This window comes from Borostomias antarcticus, assembly GCF_949987555.1.
Source record: "Borostomias antarcticus genome assembly, chromosome: 7".
In the NCBI taxonomy this organism is placed as follows: domain Eukaryota; kingdom Metazoa; phylum Chordata; class Actinopteri; order Stomiiformes; family Stomiidae; genus Borostomias; species Borostomias antarcticus.
In genome coordinates this window covers 7,826,032-7,851,962 of record NC_140240.1, presented here as the reverse complement: position 1 = coordinate 7,851,962, position 25,931 = coordinate 7,826,032, and the positions used below count along the sequence as shown (strand labels likewise).

The 25,931-nt window shown below is 46.4% G+C and overlaps 1 protein-coding gene across 1 annotated transcript; it reads right to left on the bottom strand.

The window, feature by feature from the left end:
* Positions 1 to 10,090: 10,090 nt before the first annotated feature.
* efcc1 (EF-hand and coiled-coil domain containing 1) lies at positions 10,091 to 20,394 on the bottom strand (the record flags this gene model as incomplete). Its single annotated transcript, XM_084440841.1, has 8 exons — positions 10,091 to 10,224; positions 10,422 to 10,491; positions 10,783 to 10,941; positions 11,554 to 11,719; positions 11,975 to 12,110; positions 12,240 to 12,391; positions 19,108 to 19,544; positions 19,708 to 20,394. 8 exons carry the CDS (start codon positions 20,392 to 20,394, stop codon positions 10,091 to 10,093), a joined length of 1,941 nt encoding a protein of 646 aa, XP_084296967.1.
* Between the last annotated feature and the right edge of the window lie 5,537 nt (positions 20,395 to 25,931).

Here is a 25,931-nt window from a genome sequence, read left to right as displayed (position 1 = left end):
AGAAAATGTGAGGTGGGCTAGCTGCTGCAGTTGTATGTAACAGCTACTGCTAGAACTACTATGGACCAGGCAATCTCCATGCACCCACCGGCGAAGACTGTGCGTCTCTAGCCCAATCAGGGGCTGAGTTGTGGGGTCTGTGGTGTGGACAGTGGCATGGTGGTGAGACTCCGCCCCCTCAGGTCAGAGCTGGTCGAGGACAGTGTACCCCTCTCCGGGCCACCTACTCGCCCGCACCGGTGAAGACCATGTGTCTCTAGCCCACTCAGGGGCTGAGTTGTGGGGCCGTGGCGTGGATAGTGGCATGGGGGTGAGACTCCGCCCCCTCAGGTCAGAGCCAGTCAGGGACAGTGTAGCCCTCTCCGGGCCACCTACCTGACTCAACTGGTGAAGACCGTGTGTCTCTAGCCCACTCAGGGGCTGAGTTGTGGGGCCCGTGGCGTGGATAGTGGCGTGCTGGTTAGGCCCCGCCCCCTTGGGTCACAGCTAGTCGGGGACAGTACAGTGACCTCTGGGCAATGTCAATGCATCCACCAATGAAGACTGTGTCTCTAGCCCACTCAGGGGTTGAGTTGTGGGGCCCGTGGCATGGATAGTGGCGTGGTGATGAGACTCCACCCCCTCAGGTCAGAGCCAGTCAGGGACAGTGTACCCCTCTCCGGGCCACCTACCTGACTCCACCATGAAGACCTCCGGGTAGTCTCCTTGCACCCACTGGTGAAGACTGTGTGTCTCTAGCTCAATCAGGGGCTGAGTTGTGGGGTCTGTGGCGTGGTGGCGAGACCACCACGCCACCACGAAGAGAAAGAAAGAAAGAAAGAAAGAAAGAAAGAAAGAAAGAAAGAAAGAAAGAAAGAAGGATGGAAGGATGGAAGGAAGGAAGGAAGGATGGAAGGAAGCAAGGATGGAAGGAAGGAAGGATGGATGGAAGGAAGGAAGGATGCAAGGAAGGAAGGAAGGAGGGAAGGAAGGAAGGATGGATGGATGGATGAAAGAAAGAAAGCAGGATGGATGGAAGAAAGAAAGATGGATGGATGGATGGATGAAAGAAAGAAAGAAAGAAAGATGGATGGATGGATGGATGGATGGAAGGAAGAAAGAAAGAAAGAAAGAAAGAAAGAAAGAAAGAAAGAAAGAAAGAAAGAAAGAAAGAAAGAAAGAAAGAAAGAAAGAAAGAAAGAAAGAAAGAAGGATGGATGGATGGATGGATGGATTAAAGAAAGAAAGAAAGAGAAAGAAGGAAGGAAGGAAGGAAAGATGGAAGGAAGGAAGGAAGTATGGAAGGAAGGAAGGAAGGAAGGAAAGATGGAAGGATGGATGGATGGATGGAAGGAAAGGAAGGAAGGAAGGAAGGAAGGAAGGAAGGAAGGAAGGAAGGAAGGAAGGAAAGATGGATGGAAGGAAGGAAGGATGGAAGGATGGATGGAAGGAAGGAAAGGAAGGAAAGGAAGGAAGGAAGGAAGGAAGGATGGAAGGAAGGATGGATGGAAGGAAGGAAGGGAAGAAAGGAAGGATGGATGGAAGGAAGGAAGGAAGGAAGGAAGGAAGGAAGGGAAGAAGGAAGGAAGGAAGGAAGGAAGGAAGGAAGGAAGGAAGGAAGGAAGGAAGGAAGGAAGGAAGGATGGAAGGAAGGAAGGAAGGAAGGAATTATTATTATAAGAAAGAAAGAAAGAAAGAAAGAAAGAAGGATGGAAGGAAGGAAGGATAGAAGGAAGGAAGGAAGGAAGGAAGGAAGGAAAGATGGATGGAAGGAAGGATGGAGGATGGATGGAAGGAAGGAAAGGAAGAAAGGAAGGAAGGAAGGAAGGAAGGAAGGAAGGAAGGAAGGAAGGAAGGAAGGAAGGAAGGAAAGAAGGAAGGATGGAAGGATGGAAGGATGGATGGAAGGAAGGAAGGAAGGAAGGAAGGAAGGAAGGAAGGAAGGGAAGAAAGGAAGGATGGAAGGAAGGAAGGAAGGAAAGAAGGAAGGAAGGAAGGAAGGAAGGAAGGAAGGAAGGAAAGATGGATGGAAGGAAGGAAGGAAGGAAGGAAGGAAGGAAGGAAGGAATGAATATGAATGCTACCACAATAGTCATAAAAGGGTGCCTGTACAGAGAGCCTGCACGTGTCCCCAAATTCAAATCCCAACTGACACTGTGAGCATCCTCTCATTCACTTCAATGGAAAGGCATGTCAGATTCAGACAGCTCTCTCTCAAAAAGTATAAAGGTCACAGCCTAGATATTGACACCGTAGGAATCCTGAGAAAATGCTGAACATTTTAGGATATGATATGTCCGTGTAGCTTAAAAACTGTAGGCATGGCGACGAGTTAGAAAAAGGGTAAAAATGCAAAATTAGCAGCTCAAAAGGTAGAGTGTGGGCCCATACGTTTCAATGGAGAGCGCAGTTGCCGAACAAATCGTCATACCGTGAAAACTATAAGTCACACAGCTTAGATACTTATATTGTACGAATCAGCACAGTTGTGTGAACGTTTTAATGTAGAATATGTGTATGAGCTGTTAAAACTGTAGGAGCGACAGCAGTTTACAAATTGTGTGAATATTTTCAAAGCAACAGCTGCCACCACTCTAAAAACATAATGATACTGAACATTCCACCAGCAGTTTCAATGGCACAAAAATGACTAATAAAAGTTAAATTACTAAAAAACTATAAAAAATATAAAAATCTGAATACATCCGGGAAACAGCTAAAGACGATGAACATTTTAAAGTTTGAATGAAGTTTCTAGCACAAAGTATGAAGAAGTAGTTAAGGGCCAAAAAAGCGGGGAGAATAATAATAAGAAAGAAAGAAATAGTGGGAATATCACAAATTGGGCTAGCTTTTACAAGCTAGCCCACCTAATTAATCGATTACAAGTGAATTGAGCGATACCAATGAACCAATAGCAGGGCCTGAGCGGAATAGCCCTGCTGTAGAGGATCCTCAAGGTGCTAATCTTAAGTCATAATTGTCAAGACATGCCACTCCTCTCACCTGATATCATGGGAAAGTGGTCCTGGCTGCAGCTGAGCACTCCCCCTGGCCACCCAGATTCACACTCTCAGGTTTACTAGGGGTGATGATGGAACAGTCCATTGGCTCTTCTTGATGGGTAATCAAACACATTGTTTTATGTTTTTGTGTTTTTATCATTGTAATACATAAACAGTGTATAGAGTAAAAAAAGTCAAGTTGATATCTCCTTCTCCTCTCTCTCTCTCTGGACCACTGAGAGAGAGTCAGGGAGAGAGAGAGATGTCCTCTTCTCTCTCTCTCCTCTTCCCTGGCTCGGAGGAGGAGGCGGTGGAGGTGGCAAATTATAAAAAATAAATAAAAAATTATTTTTATAATAAAACCTGATTCTGATTCTAATTGTAAGCTATAGTGTTGCTATTAAGATATCCATGTTAGCATATAGGAGTACTGTTACTATAGTTAGGCTACTGTTACTTCTGACTTCCACTGTGTCATCAGCTGCTAGCCCCTCTTCCCAGAGCAACCGACGTATTTTCAACCGGAGGTTTCGCGTCGCCCTGATTCAACCAGTTGTTATGCGGAATTCTGTGACCAGTGACCAGATCCGGTGGTCACTGATTTCCGCGTGTTAATACACCGACATCTGTGATCACCGAAATGTGTGACCATGACCACCGGTCACAAAATCCGATGGTCACACATTTTGCGATGGTCACAAATTCACCGTACTAGTAATTAGGTAGGCTACATAATAGGCTACAACCCCCTACCTGCTCCTGCCCCGGAGTCTTTGAAGAGGAACGTGCTGGTGTCGTCTGGGGTCTGCCTCTGCCACCGGTCCACCAGCTCATCTATGAAATGCTTCTTCCGACCGTCTGTCCCCTGGAGGAGTTCACCTACATACTCAGCTATCTCCTCTGCATTGTTGATAGCTAGAATATACCTGAGAACAAAATGAGTACCATATAGCTGTCATTAGAGAAGACAGCCTGTACTGTAGTAGGCTACAGCTAATCAGCTCCGTGCATTTACTGTATGACTTTCACGCAAGCTTGCGCTTTTAGACCACAAAGTCACACTGCCGGACAAGGAAAACACAGAGACATTAGCTGGGCCTTATTCAGTTTTAACAATAAAGTAGCCTACTGTCAGACAGCCTCTCACTGTGTAACGCTGCCTTGCATAATGGACAAATTTGGGGGGTTGGGGGGGCGCGGGTGTGTCACTGTTTTCAGAGGAGAGGCCCACATTGATGGAGTTTGGGAACCCATGCCCTACGCTAACTAACTCCTTGGATTGTAATCATTCGGTTTCAGTGGAGTGGTTGGCGAGTGTAGGCTATTTGTGGGCTAGCGGCTAGCCTACTTACAAATTCAGTTGGTCAACAATTGTTTGCCACCTTCGCTCCCTCTGTTAGATTATGTATTTTCTTTCTTTTTTATGAGGTGTTTGACCGCCTCATACGCCTCCATCCAAAGCTTTTGCTCAGTTGGTTAGAAGTATGCCTCATAGTGGTCGTTGCTATGGTGAATTTGGGATCTGCATCAGTGATTAATATCGAGGTCTATTTGAGGAAGTTGTGTGCGCACACTTCACAGGATTAGCTACCCTGGCTTCTGCTCATCCTGGTTTGGCCTTTGTGCAACCAATTAAGCCAGGCCGCTCTCATTGGGATATGTCGAGCCCAGCTTTGTCATTTATCCTGGATATCTTAATTCTTCTTTTGTGCAACAGGCCCCTGATTTGCAGTCTTCATGTTGACTGGATGAATTCAGCAGCAGGTGACAGTCCATAATGGCGGCAACTTTACGCGAGCGCCTTCTTCAGGTGGGTGCCAAAAATTCACCTAAGTGTCCTCTCTTGGCCTTCCATACTCTTTGGTGCAACTAATCCTGTGAAGTGCGCGCACACGGCTTCCTCAAACCTCGAGGTCGATCACTGATTCCCTGATGCAGATCCCAAATTCACCATGGCGACGACGGCGCGTGCAGCATACTTCTCATCAACGGAGCAAGAGCTTTTGATGGAGGCGTATGAGGGGGTCAAGCACATAATACAAAGGAAAGGAAATACGGCAATTATAATCAAACAGAGGGAGCGAGGGTGGCAATCAATTGCTGACCAACTGAATGCGTAAGTAGGCTAAGCCACAAATAGACTCGCAAACCACTGGTACTGGAACCGACTGAAACAGTCGTAATTACAATCCAATTAGTTAGTTAACATCCCCGAAAATTATTAAATTTACTGGACATGCGAGTAAAATGATAGAGAATGTACCCCCATATCTCTGCTGTTTCAATAGCCTACATGAAGGCTATTCAAATGTGTGTGTATAATTAAGTCTGTCTGACGGCAAAATATAAACACACACACACACACACGGTCCATGATGAATTTACTTGGCCATATATATTCTTTCAATATACACACACAGAATAAACATGACTGGACCCAAAAGAACTTGGCAACAAGTTAAGATCAAGCACAAGAACATCCTGCAGACTGGTAAGTGCCCTGACAAATGGTTAACAATGCAAGTTAGGTGTAGCCTACATTGTACCCAGAAGGTGCCTGCTCACACATTGTCTGAACTGATTTTAGCAGTCAAGAAAAATACCCACAAACAGGAAACCGGGGGTAGTTCACCAAAACCCAACCTCACCCCAGCAGAGGACAAGGTCCTACACTTCAACAAAGGGAGGCCGGTGTTGGAGGGGATCCCTGGGGGGACAGCCACTGACTCTTGTCCTTCCAAAGATGTCACCCCTTTCATGCATGGTACATCCCTTCATCACCAATACACATGGGACACAACCAACCATTCATATGAAGCCATGTGCACTGTCTGACTTTGGCTTGCCTTGCAGTGTCCGGCAACACAATCACCCTCATAGATCCACCAGCACCAGAACCACCAACACCATTAGCAGACCCACAAGCACCAGAACAGGCAGATCCGGTGAGTAATCCATCAAAGGCATAGTCTTGTTGACTACCCCCAATAGAAATCCTATTGACTGTGGCATAGGCCTGGCATGTTATGTCGACTAGCTTCAATATGAATCCCATTGAATGTGGCAGGGTGAAGGCACCAGTGTAGCAGCCGCAGCAGGAGATGATGATGATGATGATTATGATGATGATGATGATGGTGATGATGAGACCCTGCCCCTGGACTCTAGAAAGCCTGAGGTACCATGTCAAGCTTGTGGAAGTACTCATTCAGTCCACAATGGGTGAGAGAAGTCATGATGTGGTGCCCACACAAAATATGATTTCCATTTCCTTTACAGGACCCAGACGCTGAAAGCCAGCCTGGCACCATGGTGAGTATAACTGGAAGGACATCCCCCATCATGCGCAATCCCTGCTGTGCTAATCGATGTGTTTCACACAGAACTCGCACACTGTCAGACAGCTCTATGCCACACACCTGAAGCGGCAAATTGAGCTGGCGGATGTGCAGATCCAGTACAAAAAGAGGAAAATGCAGGACATGTACCTTGAAACAGAGATCAAAAGACGCACCCTGAGGAAGTTGGACCTTGAAATAAAAAAACTGGAGCGGGAGGTAAGTTATGCCCAGTGGAGAGCCCTTCAATGCACACTGTACTGTGTGTGAAACACATCAGCATGGCTCAATTATCCAGCTCTGGCAAAGGTTAGCAGTGTCATTAGACTGTCCGTGACGACTAACTAATCATTTGCAACTGGTGAGCTGATGAGAAATGGCTGTGATAAGGGCGCAAATATGTTCCCAATGTAATTAAGTAATGCAATAGACTATATACTATGTATGAAGTGTTCCTCCCCCCACAATGGCGTGTCCTTTCCTGGAGGATGTGATGGATGAGGAAGCACTGGTGCTGAGGAGAGCCTTCCGACGAGAGAGGGTGTTCCAGGACAGGTCAGACCCGATGGGCTTTCCTGACAACCACCTCTATGAGCGCTACAAGTTTTCTGGGGATGGCATCCGCTACCTCTGCAGACTGCTGGGGCCCAGGATCCAGCACCGCACAGCGCGGAGCCACGCCCTAACCCTCCCACAAATGGTCTGCGTGGCCTTGCGCTTCTTTGCATCTGGCAGTTTCCTGTATACAGTGGGGGATGCCGAATATTTCAACAAAGCCACAATTTGCCGTATCGTCAGGAGTGTAACTCTGGCGCTGAAATCAATTGCACACATCTTCATCACCTTCCCTGGCCACAGAAGACTGTGCTACATCAAAGATGAATTTTACAGTATTGCAGGTAGGAGGAATTACAGATTACAAAGCAAGTGTTACACTATCTTGGAACAGTCACAGTAGGGATACTCATTGCTTTGTGTTACAGGTTTCCCCAATGTCATTGGTGCACTGGATTGCACCCACATCAGGATAAAATGCCCCCCGGCCAATGAGGGGGATTTTGTGAACAGGAAATCCTTTCACAGCATCAATGTTCAGGTGAACATGACCTAAGGATACAACTACATGAACATTGTGCATTGCATGTGATGTGCATTGGATTGGTTTAATGGGCTACATCTCATTGTTTCAGATGGTCTGTAATGCCGACTACACCATCAGCAACGTTGAGGCAAAGTGGCCTGGCTCGGTCCATGACTCCCACATCTTTCACGCCTCTACAATTTACCAGAGACTATCACAAAGTAAGACACATGACCTCTACTGATATCCACTTTAGACATCATGGCTGTGTCAGGAATGTCACTCTGCTATGGGATTGTGATGAATCCAGTCTATGTTGACAGGTGAATTGACTGGTGTGTTGCTGGGTGACAGAGCGTATTCTCTGGTGTGTTGCTGGGTGACAGGTGAATTGACTGGTGTGTTGCTGGGTGACAGAGCGTATTCTCTGGTGTGTTGCTGGGTGACAGGTGAATTCTCTGGTGTGTTGCTGGGTGACAGAGCGTATTCTCTGGTGTGTTGCTGGGTGACAGGTGAATTCTCTGGTGTGTTGCTGGGTGACAGAGCGTATGCCTGCGAACCGTTCCTGCTCACCCCCTTCCCAGACCCAGAAGCAGCGCAGCAGGCATTCAACCACGCCCATGCCAGGACGAGGGCCCGGATAGAGACGTCCTTTGGCCTCCTGAAGGCACGCTTTCAGTGTCTCCGCCACCTGAGGGTGAGCCCAGAGAGAGCCTGCGACATCACTGTTGCCTGCGCTGTCCTCCATAATGTTGCCTGTTTGAGGAGGGAGAGGGCCCCCAGAGTGCTCCCAGATGTGGACTGGGACAATTCTGCTGTTTTCCCAGATGACAACAATGGCAGAGTGGTCAGAAACCAATATGTTTTACATCATTTTAGTTAAATTGGGCCTGCAATAGAAGAGTGGTTAGAGGCCGATATTTAAAAGGTTATTTCAGTTGACTTGGGCCTATTTTATTGTTTGTGCTTATTACACTACGCATGCCTGTACTGTATATGGGTAAACTAGTGAGTTTATCTTTTTTATTTATATACAGTATACAGGTGGGCTACTGCATTTATTCATGTCAATATTCATTTGTGGTATATGGATTTGTCTTACATGCACATGTATCTCATTGTGCACACAAGCAGAGTGCATTGTATGCATACAGTACCTTTGTAAATGTGCATTTATTCTTGGGTTGTGTGGTATGCTTTGTTTCTGTGCTTTCTATCATGTACAGCACTTTGTGACTTCGGTTTTCAAGGATTTTGATGGATGACAGTTTACTTACCTATTTGATTTATCTTTATACAATAAAGGACCATGCATGTTACTCTTCCTTGTGTATTTTATTTGCCATTGATGGCACACAATTTGAGGTTATCGGACCCGTCTGTCCTAAGCTGATGCCCAGTTGAACCCTTTGGTGAATAATATGAACAGCTTAGTCAACACAATTATAACAGACAATGACTAGCACATAGAATTTAATAAAATGTATGAATATAGGCTGAATAAATGTAGAAAAATGGTCACAATATTTAAATAATAACAGTAGGCCTACTTCACTGGATATGTAAAGAGCAGTGGAATAACTAATGAACACATTGGTTTTCAAACGGAGTGACTGAGCTATTGGATAAGATTGATAGATCCTGGCTCTTAGCCTGGTCTGGAGCAGGCTAGCTCCGCAGGATAAATCTCCATGGTGACTGATGTCATAACAAATGTGACATGCTTTCATGTAACTGGATCACGGCTAACGTCAGCCAGGATGACTGGGAAATCAGTCAGACAGCTTAATCCCCTCCCCAGGTTTTGTGCAACGGGTCCCAGGAATGGATTCTGTGTTTATAATTTTATTTCCTTGTATACAAACAACTGAATACAAGTTCGGTCAATTGAAAATATTGACAGTCATACCAAAATAAGTGTTTTGTCCAGAGATACATCTGATCTCAGAGGTATAGTATAGATGAAAGAGGCATGTTTGTATATATCTTCCACAGCCTGTTTAAATGAGGAGCCTTCATAAGGCTACTGCATCAAAAAGTCATTATTTACATTCTGTTTGAGACAGATACAAAAGGATAGCACAAGATTATTCCATACTGTAACACATGAGTACAATACAAACGCCACATGCTGAACATAATCCTTAGCTTGCATGCTGGTGTGGGTCAGAGATTGCAGTATTGTACAAATGGTGAGCGCCATTTTGAAGGATAATGCCCCTTTGTTTACAGCCTCCACAAACTGTTCTCCACAGTAGGGTTATTGACCATGGATCAAACGCTCCCCTGAAAACCGTTGCATTCTGAGGAATTATATCCTACTTTACATTATTTAAACGTAATTTAGATCCTCAAAATTAATCTACGTGATCGCTACGGTAATAATTTCACATTAGGTCACAATTCTACATTGACAAGAGAAAAATAAATGTTGAATTAAACAAAATTATGTGCATGTGTTGCTCATGGACAGTACTGTATATTCTACTAGAAACCCGTAGCTCTTGACAGACAAGCAGGCTTAAAGAAAATAAGAGCTAAACATACAGTATAATACAGAATGTACACAGTTTGAGTCGACAGTAACCAGAAATGTTAGTGCCTAGTTATTGCCTTATAGATAAAGAGCTGTCAAGCCATCCTCCTTTGAGCTCAGGTATGATCTCTCCAGCAGGTGGCAGGCTTGGTCAGCAGGAGATGACCAGAGCGTTCAGGGACTGACGACTTTGTGTTCGCTCCAGCTGGGCACCGGAGGACAGAATCTCACATGCGGCCAGCTCATGGTAAAGAGCGTTGAGGACCTCCAATATGTGGGCTTTCCCTGTTAAAAAGGCAACAGATGTGTATACAGACAGAATTACATTACGGGCAAGCCTCTCCGCAAGAAAATCTAATTTAAACCTATTTATAACTTTTACAACTTGGGGTCTTTTTGTAATTCTTGATTATCATGTTTCACAATGGCCATATCCAGTTTATTGACTCAGTGTAACAGCTGTTCAAAGCGGTGCTTCTTACCATGTTGAGGGTCGCTACAAGACTCCAGAGTGCTGAGCAAGATCTTCCCCAGCGACCTCCGGGACACATTCTGAAACCAGAGAGCACTCCTTACACGGTGGCCAATCTATTAACAGGCTGTTAATTGGGTGATTATCCAATGAAGGCTGAAAGTTATGTAACTAATGGGACGAGATCAGCTTTCAGAACCCTTATGGTTTATTCTATTTGAGAGAATATAAGGTAGGGGCCTATTCGTGAGGTACTTTTTGAGGTACTGTTATGTACCACTCTTTCTTCATTCAGCAGAGTTGAGCTAAGCGGTGGTTGGCTAACTGGCTCTCTACTGGTGTACAGCAGCAGGCAGCCGTGTCTGACTGACCAGGTCCCTCAGCTGCTGCAGGAGCTGCAGAACGTCCACCAGTTTCTCCTCAACCAGGGACAGACGCACCCTCTCCGTCTCCAGCATCTGCAGCTCCATCTGGAGCATCTCCGTCTCCTCCGCCTTCTGCTGCAACTCCTGGACCAGCGAGTCCTTCATCTGGAACGGAGACGCAGGCAAACACGGGGAACCGCGTCAGCTTACACAAACTCACACGCGCCTCAGTCCGGGCGCGGCCTGTAGCCCGGCCCCACCATGTAAACAAACCCTCGCGTTCGTACGCTCGTTGAAGCCGACCGGTTTGGAGCCACCGGCTACGCGCACAACATCAAGGTCACCCCACCGTGTATGTTCCCGTCTGGTGAGCTGCTACGGTACTCGGCTGTATCCACAGGCTCTCATTTGCAATATTGGTAAGTGTCGTGTAGAGCCGGGGGTGGGTGTTTCCGTGGTCAGCCCAGTGAGAAACAGCTGCACACACAGGGTGGCTCAGCACCCAGGGCTGGCTGGCCAGGCACGGCCTCGGGTTGGGAGGGGGCGGAACCAGGGCCGTGCCACTCGCTGCGGTTTCCCTTTGAAGCCCTGTGCTCTCATAACAACCTCAACCCGGTCCTCTCTAATCTAATTTTACACCATGACCAGAGCCCCAAAATGACTCAATAATGTGAAGGCAGACAAAAACATTCTGAGAACAGCTATTGATGTAAGCGTCTCTGGCGGGTGCCAGGCGGAGCAGCAGAGGCGGTGGTCCGCGGCGGCCCCCCTACCTACCTGGTCCGTGTCCATCTCGGCCTTGCGGGCCTGGCTCTCCTTCATCTCCAGCTGCTTGTTCAGCCTGGTGACCTTCTCCAGGAGCTCCACCACGGCGCTGCGGCTCTCCTCGCTCCGCGGGCCTCCGAAGTGAGAGAGCAGCTTCTTCACCGCCTTCTCGTCACACCTGGGGGGGAAGATGTCACGTTTTCAAAAATGGCCCAGGGCTCCCCCGAAAAAAAGATCTAATCTCAAACAGGACCTCCCCCCGGCTAAATTAAAATGAGGCTCATTGATTTCATTCATAAAGTACAAAGTGTTTCGCAGTCTTAAAAGCCTAAGCTTGTCATGTCTGACTTGCGCACGCCTTTGCGCAGGCGGCGGCCGTCGTGGACGGCGATGCCGTTTCGGCCGGGCGCGGTGAGAGGCGGGGTTACGGCACCTGTCTCCACAGCAGGACAGCCTGGTGAGGATCGTCTTCACCTCGTCCACCTGCCTCTGCTGCTCTCCCGTCCACTTGTCCTCCTCCTCGTCCGACGCGGCCTGGCCCTCCACCGAGCGGAACAGCTGCTCCTCCGCTGGCGAAGACACAACAGCGCCACAACGCCCCGTTACGCCACAGACACAAGCGACGGCGGCACGCACAGAAGCCCGCGGTCTAGCCCCAGCGGCCGGCCGTTAAGACTGGAGGGAGGGCGCGGTCTTACTGTTGTCCGGGGTGGTCTCGGCTCGCCCTGTAGGAGACCGCCGGTCATGCTGGGAGTCCGTGCAGCATCTCTGCGCCGGTCTGCCGTCGCCGCCGCTGACCTGCTGCCCTGCTCTGGCGCTGCCTGGGATTTGTAGTTTGGACAGCTCCGACCTAGAAGAGGACGAGGAAGTGCTCTGTGAAACACGGTGTGTTATTGTTAGCTACACACGCGGACTACAAGGCTGGATCCCGGGGGAACTTCTTGCTTTACATTTTCACAGAGGAACAGTGTTCTGCACTACTCAATCCAAGGCCAGGGCTCACACAAATAGCGCATGAGTAACATGACAGTGTATAGCTAAACACATCAACAACGGCCATGATACTTTTTATAGGGGGCTTTGTGATATAGCTCTCTGGATATGGGCGGAGTAATTGAAGCCAGGCATTGCATCTTTAAGACATTTTCACAGTAAAGTGGGTCAGTGAGAGAGTTGCCCCTCAAGTTTCAACGGGTTTGGCTACAAGTTGTGAGGGGAATACAATGACTGACAGCTGGGGCATGATGGAAACCTAGAGAGAATGAAGGACATCATCATGAAGTTTGAAAGCACCTACATTGTAACCTACAGTACATGAAAAGAAACACTACTGCAGCCTACAGTCATTTATGTATCTTTGTTGTTTTGATACACATTACAATTAATTACAACATTTCATAATCAATTTAGACTGCAGTTCTCTCTGATCAATCATTTTGTAATTATTAAAATGTTCCAGCTTTCCTCTGCTTTTGTGTTGGAGGAAATACGATAGGGGGCCTTCGTGAATCACAGAATAAGTGTTTCCAGATGACAATGTCTTGCCAGGAAAAAAAAATCAAGAAAAGGTTTTCAGCTTGGCTCTGTGAAAAAAAAAAACTCAGTCAAGAAGCACTCATGCTTATATTCTTCTGGCACGAGGCAGACCAACTACAGAACACTGACCAACTACAGAACACTGACCAACTACAGAACACTGACCAACTACAGAACCAACTACAGAACACAGACCAACTACAGAACACTGACCAACTACAGAACACTGACCAACTACAGAACCAACTACAGAACACTGACCAACTACAGAACCAACTACAGAACACAGACCAACTACAGAACACTGACCAACTACAGAACCAACTACAGAACACAGACCAACTACAGAACACTGACCAACTACAGAACACTGACCAACTACAGAACACTGACCGACTACAGAACACTGACCAACTACAGAACACAGACTAACTACAGAACACTGACCAACTACAGAACACTGACCAACTACAGAACACAGACTAACTACAGAAATTTGACCAACTACAGAACACTGACCAACTACAGAATACTGCGAGAGCACAGAGCAGATACAAGCCCACAGAGGGGAGTAATGTGCAGTGGAAGGTTAACAACAGCGGCCTGGTGTCTGGCAATCAATCAGAAAGGGCGGAGACATGTTTGAAATATGGAGGCCGTGGTGGAGGCAGCAGGAGGAGGAGGGGGGTGCCCCAGGCCTGTGAGGACCCCCAGCTGCACAGGGAGGGGGAGGCCGGGGGCACGCAAACACACAGCCTAGCTGGTTGCCATGGAGGTGCCGAGACTCGGGAATGAGCGAGCCAAGGGCCTTTTCAAATGCTGAGCCCGGTGTGACTAATTGCACTTTAATTGACAAGAGAAGCGGTTGGAGGAGAGCTGTGGCCTGGCTCTGGTGAACACTGTGGGCTGCACATGAAGTCTCTGCCTCTGGCTTTTGACATGGGGCGGGGAGAAAAATGGTGCCAACTTTGTGTCTTGTGAGACAAAAAGTACTTGTACAAACAGTAAGTTCTCCTTTGAGATTGGGGGAAAAGAATGGATGTGCTGCATGTCAAGCTAAGACTGGTTGAAGGGGATTAGGATTGTGTATGTGAGTAATGCTGTTTGAGGAGTCCACTTCCTGCGATGGTTTTCGGGATCAAATGTATACATGGCGAGTAGCGCGAGAGAGCTCTGTGGTCGAGCTGAACGCGGAGAGGCGGGAGAAGGCGTCTGAAGCTCTCCAGACACCTGAGAGCAGCCCAGACATCCTGGATAGCGGTTTCACTGTGGGATCCAGGAGACATGCTGTAGACAGCCTGGCCACCTCTCTCTCTCTCACCGACACAGACTGGGAACAAAGCCCTCACCAGTGGCTGATGGAAAAGTAGCATCGGCAGAAAAGTCGATATTTCTTATTGCTGGAGGAGAGAAAATAAAACATCCTAGAACGTCTGATTCTCGTGATAGAATGGCGTAACGATTGTCAAAGTTAATGAGCGTTCAAACTTGAAGAGAAATAACGTTAGACTGAAGAAAGTAAGCATGAACTGAACTCCCTATCCATCACTAGGGGTATATAGGACATGTAATGACAACCATAAATAGGAACCAGCATCAACACTCCATACGGAATATGTTAGCACATCAATGCAAACTCTATTTTGTAAGCTTCATAAAATCGACCTACAGTACCTAGCATCATGTGCTAAAACACCAGAAGCAGCAAAAGGCACTGAATTTTTCCAATTTCCTTGGAGACTGGTTGACTTTAATGGAGTGATTGGTGGAAATAAGATTCTCTAAGACATACTTCTCACGTTCTTGATTATTGGAATCTGGAGATTCAAAGCAGAGTTTATAAAACGAAACCTGAGACAGGCTTCAACGCTATGGCTTCTAGAGCCAGTGTAGCATCTTTTATCCCGGTGCTCCCAGACTAGAAGAGCAGGGCTTGATAATCAATTTAATATTTCCTGAACTGTCTGCTGCGCTGCCTGTTCCTGTATCTCTCCAGACTATTGCTTCTTGTAATGGATGAACCTCTTGTCTCATAATTCTGAGCCTCGACCTAGAGTGATAAGTCTCCAGACAGTATTCGTTAAGAAAAGTTCAAGCAACTGAGTTATCTGTAAGCTTATAGACGGTGCAATGCACAGACATCTGTGTCTGAGGAGACATCTTGTATTTCAATGACCCAACATTAAGTATCAATGGAAGGCAGTGAGCAGATGTTCTCCGGCCTTGGTCAGTGTATAGAAGCCAATAGTCCTAGTTGCAAATAGTGCAAGGTTGGATTATTTATCATTGAATGGTCCAACATTATTTACATAAGTCTGGACCAATGTTTTCAGGCCAAGGGGAGTTCAGCTGTTTGTGGTTAGAGTCAGGACACCAGAGTACTTCCTGTGTTTACCACAGCAAGGGCTGATTTTGAACCTTCGTCCGCACTGGCCCCTGACCTACCCCTCCCCCACTCCACAAAAAGCTGTTTCTTTCCTCAGGTGTCACCCGTCAGTGTGAGCGAGTCTCCTGTCCATCAGTCCACAGAGGTTACAAGTGAGGGCATGCAGCAGACCTGAGCTTGAACTTGGAGTGCTCTCTTTGCAGGGGGCCCTGTAGTAGGCTACGGCTGGGAAGGATGTGTTTATGTGAAGGGTTTGTTTGGAAAGCCGACAGTGATAAATCTATTCAACTGGAATTCTAAAGCCCTGTGGATACACAGTCAGAGGAGCAACACAAAATGGATTCTCTACACAGATAAAAACGTGTTCTTGGTCTAAATTGCACAATTCAGTGGAAACAGCGCTTTATAGTCTGGGACTGGCCCAGACCTTGGTCGGGGAATGCAGTCCATAAAGTTCCAGCCAGTGGGCAAGGTGCAAGTGGACCACTGGAGTAAAAGGCGTTGATGAATTAAATTTCGAAGTCTCCTGTGTGTGATGTATTAGTGCTGATGTCTGCACAGTCGGAATAGCTCCCAGCCAAGAGGAAGGGAGGAGAAGAGGGAAGGGGTCCAAACTGAAAAGGAGCCCACTTGGCCGTGTGGTTTCTGAAGGCTGTTCAACAACAACAGTGAGGCAGGAGAAATACCCTGGGTCTCAGACGTCCCTCGAGTTGAGCGCGGCGGCGAGTATTATTCAAAGGGCGGGAATGCGGAGGCAGCACCTGCTCCTCACAATGCCGCGGCTCTCACACAGCGGCAGATAAACGGCCCACCGGGCCCTTCTTCCTCCAGCTCGCGGGCCGCCACGCAGAGAGCATGAAAAGGCTGGGAGATTATGGCTCCCCGGGGCCCGGCATCCCAGGGCCAAGGGTTAGAGGCCTACGCAGCAGATGTCGGAGGACAGGCCCATTTACATAGAGACACCGTGGAGGCTCACAGTGGGTTTAAACACACACCGCGTTACTGTAAAGGTATGGTTTCAGGGAGCATCTGGAGTGGGGGATCGTCCGAGAGCCGAGCCGAGCCATACCAACGAGAAAGACAAAAGACAAAATTGTGCCAGAGTTGTTTGTCGTAGCTCATCGAGAGAGATCTTGACTTCCCGCCTCCGCCCCGTTCTAGAAAGCTGAAGCGCAGACACAGCGGAGAGACAGAGACGGACGAGTCTGTTCCTCTCTTGTGGGCCTTGAAAAACATGCCCTGCGATCCATGAACAAACACTCGAGTGTTTGCCTCTTCCTCCAGATGGTAGCTTTTCCTCCCCCCTCCTCTCTTTGTGTTCCTCTCGGGCTGGGCGCTCCATTGTCTCTGGGCCCGGCTAACAGCTCTCTAAAGGCGGAGGCGACTGATTTAGATGCTCGCTACCTTTTGGAGTTAAATGCAACTCCAGAATTCAAAGTTACACTTGGTCGACTCAGCCGTTCCTCATTGTAATAGATTGGGTAGTTCATTCCCGTTTCCCACCCTCTCCCGTCGGCGTGGCGACCCCCATCCCAGTCCCTCTGTGCTCGTTCAGCAGCACCATCCAAACATTATGCAATAGCACGACTCCCACATCTTGAGTTTCAGACTAGCAGACCACATTCGCTTCAAGTCTGTTCCAATTCAAACTAGTCGTGGAAAAGTCTGTGGCCAAATGCAGGTCCAGTTTGTTGTATAACGTCAACTTTCGACAACACTGACGTAGCCTGCGTCCAGCATGTCATGTTGTCCACTTAAGGCTCTGGTTTTGACACAGTTTACAGTAATTTCTGGGGAGTTTGTGACCCCATCTCTGACAGTCTTTAGCATCTCTGAGATCCCATTATCGCCACCCAAAGTAGAAAATGTGATGACTCCATCACTTTTATCAGATCCAGCAACACATGCCTGCACCTCTTATATACGACAGACGTGACATTTAATCTCTCAGGTTCCAGATAACTGTAGTTGGGGACTAGTAGTTATCTGATTGAAAACAATGGTGGTTAGGCCTAGTTTATTACAAGTCCTGGGATGTGTGGAAAGGAGTTAAATCAGAGAGAGCTTTCCCTCATAGGTGACCGGTAGCTTGTGTCAGAGCTTCAATTGAAATAATATATGGGAAAAAAATATACAGTGCATGCATAAGTACTCCTGAAATCATGAAAATACACTGCTTAGATCCAGATAGTTAGAAAATTGATCCAGGGAGAACAGCCAGCATCCTTTTGGCCCCATTAGCTAGTCTCTTAATAGTTGTGTGCCCACTGAATGCCCACAGATGCCTCCTCACCTCACTCTAATGAACTGTCACTTAGAGAAAACCTAACACATCCTAGTCTGGCTCACTCTTGGTAAAACTGCCTGGACTGAGATCCCCACACAGGGCACGCACACACACGCACGCGCACACACACACACACACACACAAAGTAAAAAAATAAAAAACAAGATCCGGTCAGTTTACCCAACAGGGTGTTGATAAGCAAGTGCCTTTTGGTGAAAGTAGGCTATTTATGGAGACTGGTTGCTAGGTTCCATCGGAGGGAGCATTAATCTGTTATTGTGAGGAGAGGGCAGAGTGAGAGGGCGGCTGAAGATTGATGGGAACATTCAGCCTGCTTAGGCCTAAGCTCAATGGAGAGGCAGACCTATTGTGGAGCTGAATGAATTATTTGGCTGAAGAGTATCAATGGAAGGGGGCTGGAAAGGACTTGTTGGCACAGCCTTAAAAGTTTGCATAGATTTGTAAGTTTATGGTTAATGGAGTACTGTGTCTGCAAAACATGTTTCAGAGTAGGAACCGGCAGGAACCGGCAAAGTTTTAGGGGCATGTTGAGTGTCTTTACACCCGTACATTTTGCTATAAGAACTCCAAAATGTTGTCCTGAATATTTGCACAGGCATCTGCTCAGGGTACCAACTCTTCTTGTCATTAGCTACAGGACAAAAACAGACAGGGCACACACACAGAGCTAAACACGATATATAAGCACACAGCTTTGTGTTATAAAGTGCAGTTGCATATTAAAAAGTTAAACCGCTCATAGAAATGAATAGTTTCCAACAGTAGCGGCACACAAAACAGGACCAACTTACCACACACGTTGCCCATTAAACCAAACCCAAACAAAACAAGGCTGGAAATCGGGATAGCAAACCACATCAAGCATACTTAAATAGCATGGCGCAGTTTTCCAGGCATGGGTCCAAAGGTAAATAGGGAGTCATTTTATTCAGGGGAGAATTATAATTTATTATGGTTCACTTTAACCGCTGAGACCTCCATAATGCAATAACAAAGCTCTATGTTCTCACGAGGTAGCACATCAAAGGAGAGTTAGACCACGTACAGTGCCCTGGGAGGTCACCTGTCATGTCGTCTTTTAGATCTCGGTGTTGTATTACTTTGAATAGCGAGATGTCAGGCTAGTCCTTCCATCAGAGATGCTGCAATGCTGCAATCACAAGCCTAAATGTCGTAAGAATCAGGTTTCTCTCTTTTCAAATTCCCTGCGTGTCCGTAAATACCATTGCAACACGGTTTATTAACCACTGCTATAAAACACAGACATTAGAAAGACCTGCTGAATGAATTTTCTGGTGATGTGATGCGTCGTGGTTCTATTGAGGGCAGTCTTTACCTGTAGTAGAGGAGATCATCCTCCAGCTGCTGGACGTGCCTCTGCAGCACCGGCATGTGGCTGGCTTTGGCCTCCAGCTCCTTCACCTTGCCCAGGCCACTGAGCACGGCCTGTCTGGCGTCCTCCACCTTCCTCCTCATGTCCACCTGCTCCCGCTGCAGGACCCTGTTACAGTCCCCGATTGCAGCCAGAGCCTCCCTGGAGCTCCGCAGCTCCTGCGCCAGTTTCTGGTTCCACTGCATGGCCTCCTCCATCTGGTCGTCCTGTGAGCTGCGGATCAGCTCGACCTCATGGAGGAAAGTCTTCAGGCTCTTCAGATTGTCATAGCTGCTGGTTTTAATGTGACCGCGAGGGGTCTTCTGGGCGGCTCGCTTCTGATGGGCGATGAAACAGCCACCTTCTGGTTTGTGTTTCGAGTGACTTTTCCAAAGTCCCACCTGTGACAAATAGGAATGCGATGGTCATTTGCATGAGCAGATCACAGTCAGAAATAGATGTGCTTTGTATTTGTGCAAAACTGCAAAGCATGTTAGTTACAGGCAGTTACAACTGGCACTCAGTAGGCTAATGGATGTGTTCGTCAGAGCCTGTAGGGCTTACCTGTAGTGCCAAGGAGCGGGCATCACTACTCTGGAGAGCTGCACGCATGTCTTCAACTAATTCTCTGAGACTGGCATTCTCATCCTCCAGTTTTGTTATCCTGTCTTCGGCTTCCTCAAGGGCAACTATTTCCTCGTAACATTCCCGTGTGCATGACCCCATTTGCTTGCAGCCTGAAGCATGTCGTTCCGAGGTGGGAGAGGACCCTCTGCTACCTCGCCCACTGGCGCCCACGGAGAACAACTTTTCTCTCCGCCTCAAAGGGCTCCTGAGACGGATCTGCGTCTCTATATGCTCGCTCTCTTTTCCCACGAGAAGTCTTCCATTCTCATACTGGCACCCTGCTTTGGTGCTGAAGTATCCACACAGTTTTGCATGAAATTGTCTGAAAGTGAACTCGTTTGGCAAATTGTCCAAAATCCCGACACACTCCTCCGAATCGGAGTCTTTGTTCAGTCCTAGAATTTCACATAAAATGTTGAAGTCCTCCACAGGTATCTTACCGTCTCCTTGGCAGTCCATATGATGGAAAATCTCTTGCAAATATTGATCCAACCCTGTGGCCAATACAATAATTTCGTTCTCTACTCCTCGATCTAATCCATAATGATAAGCTAAAGTACTCACTATCCATTGTGTCCTGCGCGCGGGTCGGCTGTATGGATCACTGGTATCCACTTTATCCATCCTGTCAACGTATCGAAACTCCATCTACAATATGCATAAATTTGAATGATCCGACAGGGTATCTGGTAGTGCATGACGTGCCCATGCCCTGCCTCTGACCACTTTGAAAAGTTTGAAGATCATGTAGGCGATCTGAGAGGTTCTGCGCGTATGGGGCGTTTCTTTGAAGTGACGTTTAGCACTGCCCCCCAAATTCTGCTGAAGAACTGGGGGCGACATTCTGTTCTCCTGTATAGACGTAAACTATCTGATATAACAAAAACAAGCTGATTGGAATGAAGAAATATGATATGATTAAAGATAAAAGCTTATTATATAGGCCTATGCTACGAAATACACCTAGGCCTAGTCTACATGCAATAAAAATAAAGAAAATAAATTAAACTTTTACTTGATACATTTGCTAAAGTACACGTTAGCCTACCACCTACATTTTATAGGCAACAGTAAAAGCCTAGGCTACAATATCTTTTAGAAAATGTATCGTTAGTCATAGGCCTGGGCTATATAGGCCTAGGCCAAATTGAAATGGCTGCCTACCATCAACCTGTGGCTGACAAATAAAGCCTTCTGCTTCTTCAGCTCATACAAAACAGACCTCCAAAGTTACGCTAGGCCTATATCTTGTTTGTAACATTATCATTTTGGCTTTTATTATTTTGTCATAACCTCTTTCACGTGTTGATTTGCTACTACTGTAGGCTGCATAATTTGTATGATCAAGTGACGATACTGTATTATACAAAGCATCCTCCTGCTCCCTAGTGGTCATCACGTGGATCTTCTTCTTCTTGATCTCGCTGGCCTCCTTCTCTGGGGGCCGCATCTCCAGACCGTCTGGGACTGACCTCCTCCGCCTTGGTCTCTGGGGGCCGCATCTCCAGACCGTCTGGGACTGACCTCCTCCGCCTTGGTCTCTGGGGGCCGCATCTCCAGACCGTCTGGGACTGACCTCCTCCGCCTTGGTCTCTGGGGGCCGCATCTCCAGACCGTCTGGGACTGACCTCCTCCGCCTTGGCCGCTGTTTCCGCTCTCTCTCCGCTCTATGCGCCACTGAGGTGCGACGCCAGTCAGAAACTTCCTGTAAGTCTGGTATTCCTCCAGGATGTTCATATTTTAACCAGTCGTTTTCTTGATTCCAACCATTTTCTCAATTTTAATCACTGTTTGTTTCTCTGCCAACTTAACATATTCAACTGAATTCTGATCACTCAGTGGTGAAGTTTTCATTGCTTTTCAGTAGTGCTGATCCTCTGGTGCGAGCTGTGAATGTGAATGTCCTCCAGTTTGATAGTCTCCCGTTTAGCAGAGTAGCCTACTGCAGCCTAAACATTTCTCTCTGTTTAGATAAATAGCCTAATCCATAATATTCAAATTCAAATGACCTTTGAATAGGCCTACTTTGAATACCTACACCGTTGCCTTTGTTGGCAGCTGGCACAGGTTGCCAAGGCGACTTGATGCAATGACGTCCCGGTGCATTTTGTGATATTCCGCGAAAGATCGAATGATTAACAAAAAAAAGCCACTCCTGAACAGGACGTAATGGATTAGTTCACGTTGTGATACACAGCAAATATGCCAACTCATGATGTTTTTATTCCGGAAAAGGGAGAGAGAACTATTTAATGGCGCGGATGTAGTTCTTCTAAGTTGTTACAGGGTAGAACAGTTTAGGCTAGCCTACCTGTGTAATTTCTCTGGAAAACAATGAATTACCTGTAGGATTGAATAACACGCCGAGGCAGTTCTTGTATCAAGCAGACAATTAAACGGTAGGCATGGTGGTTTTGCAATGTTTTGATGGGTATAAAATATTTTGAATATGCATGTAGTGTAAATTTAGCCTATAGGCTGGGTTGATCTGTATCAAGTGTGATATTCTAAGAATGCTTCCCACAATACAATATTTATTTTCTTTCTTTTGAGGACTGTCTGACCAATACCAATGCTGTTGTGTAATTGTTCCCCAATAGACAAACTCTCAATGGAAATTAAAGAGCTTTGTGAGGAAACAGATTCCAAAGCAAGCAGTTATGTATCCATACAGAGCCACTCATCAACAGAGTATGACCTTGGAGTTGATACTGACAATGGAGTCTTTGACAAAGACACAGAAAATGTCTTGTCGGTTTCTCAAAGCGAAGTGCAACAAATGGACCAGGACATAGGGAATTCAGAGTCAAGTTCATCTGTGGATAAAAACACACTCCACAGCAAAGATGGCTCCCATCATGTCATATGGACAGTTAGAATCGCCATGGCTATTCCAAAAGGTAAGTACATTTATCATAAAATGTATGAAAAGAAAAAACACGGACAGTTAGCCTAGTACTGTATGACAGGCACATAGAACATATTAATGTAATGTAATTGAATTGAATTTATTGAGGATAGCCCCTAAAGTAATTGCACTGTTTAAGAACAGATAAAAGGGAACAAACTGATAAATCGCTTTGTGGTGTCGCCTGTTCTTCATGTTATTCAGTACTTGATCTCACATTTAGCTGTTTCCTGTTTTAGGAGGGGACGAGGAGCCGGTCATTGCTGTGGAAAAGGCCAAGAAAAAGCCAAAGAGAGTTTTATCCAGTGGTGTTGTTGAAGCCCCCAAAGCGCAGGGCTACTATCACATTGAATATAACCTGCTTCCAGATGACCCAGAGCCAACCAGAGTGGACCTTGTGATGTTTGGGCTTGCAGCAAAGATCTACATGGATAATGAAACCAAGGTAAATGGCATCCAGGTGTGACTGTGTGCTGTGCAGAGAAAGTGATAATGATAACTCCAGACAACTCCACAAGGGCTTTATAACAGTGTTCCGAACTAAGGACAGTTCACAGTGTGTTCCATGCACATTAACTATTAATGAAGGTGTAACACAGGATTCCAGGATACCCCTCTCCATCTCAGGACAATGCTCCACTTACTGTATCATTCTACACCTTTTGTAAAGACAGACTCTCCCTCTCGTTTTACTTGTGTAAATTAAAGGAGTAGTAAAGGGAAAATGCATGTTTAGCCCTGTTTTAAGGTTACTTATGATCATATACAATGGTTCAGATCAATACGTTGACAAAGCTAGCATTTTCGAGAAAGTTGATAATTGCTCTACCACCGTTTTGGTCATACAATGGATGTGGATAGGCATCTTGAAAAATCATTCAAAAACATGTTAAACTCTCGATTTCAAAGACAAGAAGCTCACTGAGGGTGTAATTGGTGTCCGTTGGTGTTCTGACATCAAATTCGCCGCAAAGTATGAATCCTGTAGGGTTTTATTGATCATTTTATGAAATTCATTGACTTGTATTGAAGCGACCGTTGTAGATGTGTAGATCAATCCGCAGAGGGGATTCAGGAAGCAGAACAACTTACGGTAGCTATTGTTATTGTATATGTTGCTAGGCTACCTAGTTTGCGGAAGTTTACACACGTATGTACTGCAACTAAATAGTTATATGCTAAATATTTAAAAAAGCCTTTCCAGGTGAACTAGAATCTTACTTTATGGTGAATTATATGTCAGAACGCCAACTAACACCTAGGTGAGTTTCTTGTCTTTGAAATCGAGAGTTTAACATGTTTTTGAATGATTTTTCAAGATGCCCACCCACATCCATTGTATGACCAAAATGGTGGTAGAGCAATTATCAACTTTCTCGAAAATGCTAGCTTTGTCAACGTATTGATCTGAACCATTGTATATGATCATAAGTAACCTTAAAACAGGGCTAAACATGCATTTTCCCTTTACTACTCCTTTAATACACGTGGCCCATTGATGAAGTGCTCTCCACAGGTGCTTCGGCCGTGGCAGGAGGGAGAGCAGGTCTGGCTGGGCTGGTCTCAGTCTGTCCAAGTCAGGGTCACTAGAGACCTACTTATCAAACTAGCCTCTCACAAGATCACCTTCCGGGTGTGGGACACCAAGGACAGGGTGTCTGCCAAAGCCAGGTATGACCGCCCCAAAGCCTTCAGACTGCCACATTCCAGGAGCGGCGAGGAGTCCGTTCATCTAGGTAAGAACTGTGTTCCTTGCATGGTCAGCTGTAGCATGCTGACATAAACAGCTCACCTGAATGAATCATTTTCTGTGCCAGAGTATATGGCAGCAACACCATAGACTGGCATCATTGTTCATCAAATTTCCCCCCTCACATTCTTGGGTTAAGTAGCGGTTTGTAAGTGTTTGAGGGTTCCGTTTTCAGTGTTCTCTTTGTGACCATTGTGCTGTGTAGAGGGAGACTGAGCTAATGAGTTTCTTGTGTGGAATCTGTGATGGCAGGGGCTACCCCAGACTGTGAGGCGGCGAGATCTGGTAATCCTTCTACACATCTGGGACTGAGCTGCGGTCGGGCTGGGGTCCTCACTCTTATCTTTTAAGAGATCATTATGCTCACGGCTTCATGGGGTGTTGCATTTATCATTGTCTCTGGCTGCTTTCGAAGCTTTGATAACGTGAAGGCCTTGTGAATTACACAAGTGTCATGAGGAATGTTTAAAAAGTATTTGTCTCTTGTGAAAAGCTTTAATTGTCCTCTGAAGGTGGTATCAAGCATATGGTGCATGAGCTGAGAGCAGTCTTTGAGAAGGAAAACCCCAGAACCAGGTCATCCATCAAGAGACGTGTAGATCCCACATCAATGGATTTCAAGAGGTCATCTGAGCTGAACTGTGCAACAGGTGAACGTTCTTTTCTCAAAACCCATTCACTGAATAGAAATCAGAGGGTGCCCTCTTTGGAGCACATTTCACATTGATCGTTGCAGGAGATGCAACAATATGTGAGCTGTATTTCACCTTGTTATTGAACCCCTATGTTACAAAAACAATAATGTGAGCTGTATTTCACCTTGTGAGTGAACCCCTATGTTACAAAAACAATAATGTGAGCTGTATTTCACCTTGTGAGTGAACCCCTATGTTACAAAAACAATAATGTGAGCTGTATTTCACCTTGTGAGTGAACCCTTATGTGACGGTGGAGCCCAGAGCCGCCACCACAGAGGTCACCGCCAGTGAGAAGGTGTCTTCCTCTGCAGCTCTGAATGCAGGCTCAGCTCTCTCAGAGGCAGAACAGCAGTGTGGCCGCAAAAGGTGTTGGCCACCCTCTCTGATACGACACAATACCGTCAATTAATACCATGCCATTACTACTTAGCCTTACTGTACTGATATCTTTATTTCTTTCATTCTGTAAAGCAGTTACATTTGCTTGTATGAGCACATGCTATATAAATAAACTTGACTTTGATATTACCCTACATAATCTCATTCATTAATTTACAATCATGAAATAGCACAACAATCCGCTAGCATCTCCATAATATACATGCACACTGTATCTGTGTGACTTTCAGATCAGCGAGTGGGGTAGAGCAGGACCTTCAGCCAGGAGACTCTAAGAGCACTAAAGCTGAAGGCCCCCAGGAGCAGGAGATGATGGAGACAGCCCCGTCTAAGCCAACACAGGAGAAACCGGCCCTGGACCAGTCCTCAAAAGCACCCAAAGACAAAACCAGCAAAACAGCTCTCC